Source organism: Monopterus albus, unplaced genomic scaffold (assembly GCF_001952655.1).
Source record: "Monopterus albus unplaced genomic scaffold, M_albus_1.0 scaffold32.1, whole genome shotgun sequence".
Lineage (NCBI taxonomy): Eukaryota > Metazoa > Chordata > Actinopteri > Synbranchiformes > Synbranchidae > Monopterus > Monopterus albus.
This window is the reverse complement of record NW_018127912.1, coordinates 1,966,554-1,973,344: the sequence shown is the minus strand read 5'-3', so window position 1 is coordinate 1,973,344 and position 6,791 is coordinate 1,966,554. Positions and strand designations below refer to the sequence as shown.

General features: G+C 43.5%; 1 protein-coding gene across 7 annotated transcripts in view; it reads right to left on the bottom strand.

The window, feature by feature from the left end:
* Positions 1-6,791, bottom strand: part of adgrl3.1 (adhesion G protein-coupled receptor L3.1) — a 124,836-nt gene that overhangs the window by 41,650 nt on the left and 76,395 nt on the right. For all 7 annotated transcript variants that reach the window (XM_020597166.1, XM_020597160.1, XM_020597162.1 and 4 more), the window contains 3 exons: positions 6,291-6,394; positions 5,283-5,468; positions 3,306-3,344 (listed from right to left, as the gene is read on the bottom strand). In XM_020597166.1, the coding sequence (XP_020452822.1) occupies positions 3,306-3,344; positions 5,283-5,468; positions 6,291-6,394 (329 nt within the window). The remainder of the gene's footprint in view (positions 1-3,305; positions 3,345-5,282; positions 5,469-6,290; positions 6,395-6,791) is intronic.

The following is a 6,791-nucleotide window of genomic DNA, read 5'->3' as shown; positions in this document are numbered from 1 at the left end:
GTACTCCCAACAACTAACTTGGAGAGCACAATGTTACTATTACTGGTAGCTAATCAATAAACAAACAAACCTCACAGCCAACCGGGGCCTTTCTGCGAGGAGTTTGCATGTTCTGCCCGTGTGAGTTTTTTCCTACTACTCCGGCTTCCTCCCACAGTCCAGAGACATGCGGGTTAGGTTGACTGGCAACTCTAAATTGTCCGTAAGTGTGAATGTGGCTGTCTGACTATGCATTACGGCCTTTGACTGGCGAGTTGTCCAGGCTGTACCCAGCCTCTCACCCGGTGAAGGCTGGGGTTGGCTCCAGCCCCCGCCCCCACGACCATACAGGATGAGCAGTATAGATAATGGATAAGAATCAGGGTGTTTGAATCCAGAGTTTTGTTGTGGAAGTCATTTTTTTTCTGTTGTCTTAATGGTGTGAGTGTATGCACGAGTCAGTACATATGCAGTGACACACATGATATATACAGTGGGTGGGTGCATTAGTTTGTGATTGTGCGGCACATAGCATAGTAGCACGGCATGTGTGCTCCTATGTGCACTGGCATTAAAATGTGTTTATGTGTGTCTGTGTAGCTGAAGGTTTGCATAAGGGGATGAGAGAAACATTGCAGTGCATCATTCTGCTCCACTTGCGGTACAGTAGCAGTCCACGCGTCTGCTCTGCGGGCACGGCACATCTGACAACGGTGGCGCTGCTTTCCGTTCACTTGCGCTGGTGGCGCTGCTCTCAAACACCCACTTTGATGTCTCAGATAACCCCCCCCCCGTCCCACTTCTACTCTCATTAAACTTTTCATTGCTTTTTATTGAACTTCTGATTATCTTGCATTTTCAATTTCATATATTTTTTTCATTGAAATTTAATTCTCTGGCCCTAAGATCTGTATCTGCAGAGGAGACAGATGGGTAAGGAGAAGAAGCAGTGCGATTTCCTTGAGGTGCACACATCTCCACATCACAAAGTCAAAGATGGAATATATGCATTTGTGTCTGTAGAGGTGTGTGTGGGTGGGCGTGCCTGTAAGCTCTGGTGCTGTTGGTGACATTTCTATCTGCACAAGTATGAAGACCTGAGGGCTAAAATGGAGACATGTTTTTTAGGGGTCTTCAAAGAAGGGAGAGACTCTGCAGAGACAGATAAGGATGTTGTTGGGGTGTATGTGTCTGTGCGACTATGCATTACAGGAAGCACGCGCAAGGAAGTGCATGTGCACACAGCCTGCACGCGCAGCACGCACACACACAGGCACACATACCAGTAAATGGGGCAGAAGTGAAATGCTTTGAAGCGCTGGGGTAATCCAGCGTAAACAGCAGAGGCAACACAGACTAGAGCTGGGCTGCTCCACTACTCCTAGCTATACACAAGGGGAACACGAGCACACATGTCTAGTGCATGTGCATTGGACGTACAGTATGTGTACACTCACGCGCAGTAGCACACTTTGTTAGATGATGGAGTTGGGCTGTTAGAAGTATGGAAAGGGGTGTGAGAAGAAGAAAGAATGGATTTTTTTTTTCTTATTTGCTTGACTGAGCTCTGAGAAAGTGCATGTTTTGAAAATGTTTTCATCAGAGAAGCAGCCTTATCTGCCAGTTGTTGTTGGAGTTTGTCTTCCTTGACAGGATGAGTTTGCAGCTAAATCAGGCTTTAAATTCACAGCATGCAATGTTCTGACCCACCATCCATAAATAGAGGGCAAATTAGACATTGTCATTGAGCATCACTGTCTCCTCAATGGCCCCCCATATTGTTTTTCTCTTCCTCTCACATTCCATTTCTTTTTCTGACACTCTTCTCTTTCTGGTTAAATTCTGCACCCACCCCCACCCCGCCCTTCTCATTCTACCTTGCAGACTCCACCACTCAATCAATCCACCCTACAGCATCAAAGCCTCTCCACACCACCAACTTCATCATGAATAAATTGCCAATTTAGTATACATGAAACGAGTCCCTAGATCCCCAAACGAAGTGAGAGAGGAGGAGAGAAGAAGTGTGAGAGAGACAGGAACAGAGCGCGCGAGGGACAGAAAGTCAGAAAGAAAGAAAAAGAGAATTCAATTATTTTTTGTCTCTTAAGAACCCAAACCTCCTGCCCACTCTCCTCACTTGGCAATTAGTGCTGTAGATAATTAACGAGGAGAGGGCAGCATCACGCTACATCCCTAATCATGCACATTTCTATCTGGCAGAGTAAGGGACTGTTTATATAATTTTGTTTCACATTACTAGGGCTAATTATATAATCGATCACACAGCCGTACCAAGGTTGCCATACCCAAGGTGTGCGGTGGAACGTTTTGATTTTAACCTCTCGCAGTGACTTTATTTAAATTAATCATTGTTGAACATATATTTATGTATTTCTGATGTGTGTGCACCTGACTGAGTGTGGGTCAACTTGTATATAGTTCTAAGCCATGCTCTTTGATGTGACATTGCTGACTGGTGCTGACATTTCAGAGGGGAGCGGAAAAAAGCCTACATCAGGAGAAAAAGAACTAGCCCATCTAGGTTGCATGTGTACGTCAATGGAAGAAGAGCAGCGAGAAATAGAGTTCTGCAGGAAATCTCCAGCATGTAGATGAGGAAGGTGGGGTCCTTTGCGCTTCTGAATAGTGATTGTAGTTGACCAGAAACATGCCTAAATGATGTTGGATTTTCCGTTCACAGTGTGAGCCTGTGGCGTCAACACGAACAAATATCAATACAAGCAGACCAACAAGGACGAAAAATGAATTAATACTGAGCCACCAACACAAGCCGGTATTATTTTTAAGGCACTGAGGCCGTGATCAAATGATATGAAGCAGAATATCCATCATACTCAGCTCTCTCTCTCTCTCTCTCTGATACAGCAGCAGAGAGGGCATTTCATTGAATGGAGATGGATAGCGAGTCATTGGGTTCCAGGCAGGCCTGTTTACAATTCTGCACACAGAACTGCAAAACAGATGAGCTATTACTGATATTGATCATGGCATCTTATCAGTACCACTGATGAATGCAAAAAAAGTGAAACTAAAAACAAATGAATGTCAGTGAACCCTTTGAGGAGACGAAAACTTTGTTAGCAGACGCTAGTGTACGGTTGTTTAATGTCCAACCTCCTCAAAGGGTTGGGATGCAAATCATAAGACAACTGCTGAAGCACAGAATTAGACTTCTATGTAGAGTTTTTGGGATCACACAAACACAAGCTTGCTTTGCAGATTACATGCTGTGTGTGAAAAAAAAAAAACATGTGGGACTATGGTGTGGCAAATTAATCAACGATACCAGCAAGCGGAAATACCTGTGTGAAGAACCTGCACGACCTCTCTCTCTTCTGAAGCTGCAAAATCAAACAATTCAGCTGTTAGCGATATAACACCTCTCAGTCATGCATACATATACACACGCTGGCGCACACAGGCAGACACACCCACTTCATTAACATTGCACAAAGCCACACATTTGTTGGCTGAAATATATTCATTATTCTCCACACTCACCAACTTTCGCTCATCACTTCTCCAGTAACTGTCACTGTCACTCCATTCCTGTTTCTACTCATTCTTTGCATCTGCCATCAAGTGATGGCATTAATTACTATGCTACTCGTGTCATATTTGATTTCCTAACAAAAAATTGCATAATGAGCCAGCGTATTACTCACATAGGTATATATAACTGAGTCATTATTGAAATCAGGAGAAAAATTTTTCCTCTTCAAAAGAAGACTTATCATACAAACTCAACCTTTACCAAGCCATTTGCTCAATAACAAAACACTGATTAATTTATTCGACTTACACACGCTCCAGTATATACACCGATCAGCCATAACATTATGACCACCTGTGCTGTGTGCACAGATGTCAGTGCGGCAGGTCGTTGTTAATCGTGTCACTCTGCAGCTCACTGTGCATCTTCTGCAAATCCGTTTGCTTCCATAGTTCTACTGTCATGAATGTGTGGACCATTCAGTGAAAAGCTTATGTAACAAAACTAAATGGAATCTTCTGAAATGGATGAATGAAATTTAAAAGTTGAATCTACAGTAGATCAACCTCATCATCAGTGAGCCTTGGGCGTCCATGGCCCTGTTGTCGGTTCACTGTTTATCCTTCCTTAGACACTGATGGTAGGTACTGACCACTGCAGACCAGGAACACCCAACACGACCTGCAGCATTGAGCCAGTTGTCAGCCATCACAGTTTGACCCTTGTAAAAGTCACTCAGATCTCTACACTTGCCCATTTTTCCTGCTTCCAACATGTCAACTTCAAGGACCAAATGTTCACTTGCTGCCTAACATACCCCACACACTGACAGGTGCCACTGTAATGAAATAATCAATGGTATTCACGTCACCTGTCAGTGGTCATAATGTTTTGGCTGATTGGTGTATTAACTTCACATGTGTAACTGAATTACTCAGTGGGAGAAGGAGAGATGTAAAGAATGTGGTGTCGAGTCCAAAAAGACAGACGGAGGAGGGCAAAACAGCTGAAGTAGTGACTCTGAAGCTAAAGATGAATAAAAACCTGTGACTGGATAAGAGGTGGCAGTAGCCGTCAATCTGGCTGCTAAACCCCACCTATTACTGTTGACCTCAGAAGAGACAATCAAGAAACAGTTCGCCATCCATTCGGTCTGTCAATTAGCTGGCCATGCCAGCCAGTCGGCCATTCCCCAGTGATTTAACTCACTTTAATTGAACGCCTTCATGAACAAAGAATGGAATTTAATTCTTTCCTCATCTACTGCTACAGTAAAACACAGCCTTTGCATACTCTGGATCAGGTTTCCATTAATGTAATCCTGAAGTGAACGCTCTAGTCTCTAGTTTGTTGACAACATCTTCATAGCTGTAGCTCAAAGAGTGAAGTTCATTAAACAATGAGCTAAACATGTCCCAAACCTGCTCTCAAGTACCGTATATTTTAATGAGAATAACTCCCAGGACAAGACAGAGTTTTATTAAAATCCAGTCCTGGACTGAAAAGAGCTGAGAAACCCTGCCAAAGACTAAAAGCAGTTATCTATCACCCATAATGTTGAGCAAAACTTTTTACAAAGGCCCACACGCAAAACAGGCAAACAGGGATAAAATTAAGACAAAGATACTAACCACTGATGTTATTCATCTGTCTGTTGCCTTTTCTCTCCCTCGTCCCTTTTGCTCTGAATTTCCTGCCATTAACCTTTGCATACTTTCCCATACCAACTCACTCAATCACTCGCTATACATTGACTTCTCAACACAAATGTTTACTGAGGCGGTACCTTAGTGAGGCTACGGGCAGCGCTGTCCTTGCCCCCAGGGGTGAGGTTCCTAAGCTGGACGTCCAGCAGTTCGACCAGTTGGGCCATGGCCCGCACTGTGGATGGCACGTCACCAGGGCGCAGAAGCCCTTTGGTCTGCTCTGCCAGCTCCCTGGCCACAATCGCTGCAGTCTCACCTGAACGGAGCTGAGAGCCAAACAGGGTGAAGAGGGTGGAGAGATAAATCAACAGAAAGAGAGTGATGAATCAAAGTAAAGAAGTCAGGTGAAGTGTGAATGTAAAAAGAAAGAAAGTTAGTGAGAGCATGAAGAGAGGAAAGGAAAGAACAGGTGGAGAGAAATACAGGACAGAAGAGGAAGGCAGAGGTAAAGAACGTGAGGTGAGAGAGAAAAAGGACAGATGGGGTGAGAGAAGTAAATGTGGAGAAATGGAGGTGGGGAAGACATGAGCAAGGGAGGGCGCAGCATAATGAGGGGAAAAATAGTGCATAGTTTAGCTGAAAGGTTTAAGAACGCTTTACAAATGAACTCCTAATTTAGCACCTCTGCTGCAAGGTTGATGTCACGGGGATCATTTCGTCCATGTTTTGACTGTTTTGTCTTATAAATAAAACCTTGTAGCTCAGGTGACAACAGACACAAAGCTGTAAATTGAAATTGTAGAAAGTTACAAGGCTAGCACTTTCCTGAACAAAGTAGCTTACAGAACCTGAAAAAGTATTTTGTTTGCTATGCAAAAACTGAGTCTATGTATCAGTCTATTATGATGTCTGTTATATCAATAGCACAGCTGTAAATGAGTGAATGTTATATATGTAGTTATATAAAACATCTCAGATCTCAAACACAAGTTAAGATTAACAGCTGAAGACGTCTGTAGTTCAAGTCTTTCCCTGTGGTCAGTGTGTCTCATGCATGAGAAGATGCTCTAGGATTATATTTATAAGACATACCCCTGAACTAGAGCTCACAGGGATCCACAAGGGCAGGCAGCGGTATTCTGACTTACTTTCTGCATGATGTGGTTGACCCAGGGTGATGTGCAGTTGCTGAGGTCAGGGCCTTGGGGATCCCAGTATCCCAAATGGGCCACACACACATATGTGGCCACGCCTGCAAGACAAGTGAAATAATCAGGCTAAGACAATGCTGGCACCCAGCAGGTGACTTCCCCATGTCTAAATCATCATATAAACCATATGTTTTCTTTTCTCATTAATATGACAAAGATTTCTTAGCATTGGTTTTACATTTCTATTTAACCATTTCTATTTAAACTTTCAATTCTGACATGGGAACAGTTGTTTTTCAACATTTTACCAAGAGTTCTGCACAAAAGAACTCGGGCAAAAAAAGAGACTAAGGAGGAAGGAAAGAAGCCAAGAAGCAAACACAAAATAATTTAGCTATAGAAAGATGCGCTGCACTGGACAAAGCCCACACACATACACTCTAACCCCCAAGTCACTGGTCCTCTCTTGCCAGTCCATATACATTCTGCTGTGCACCT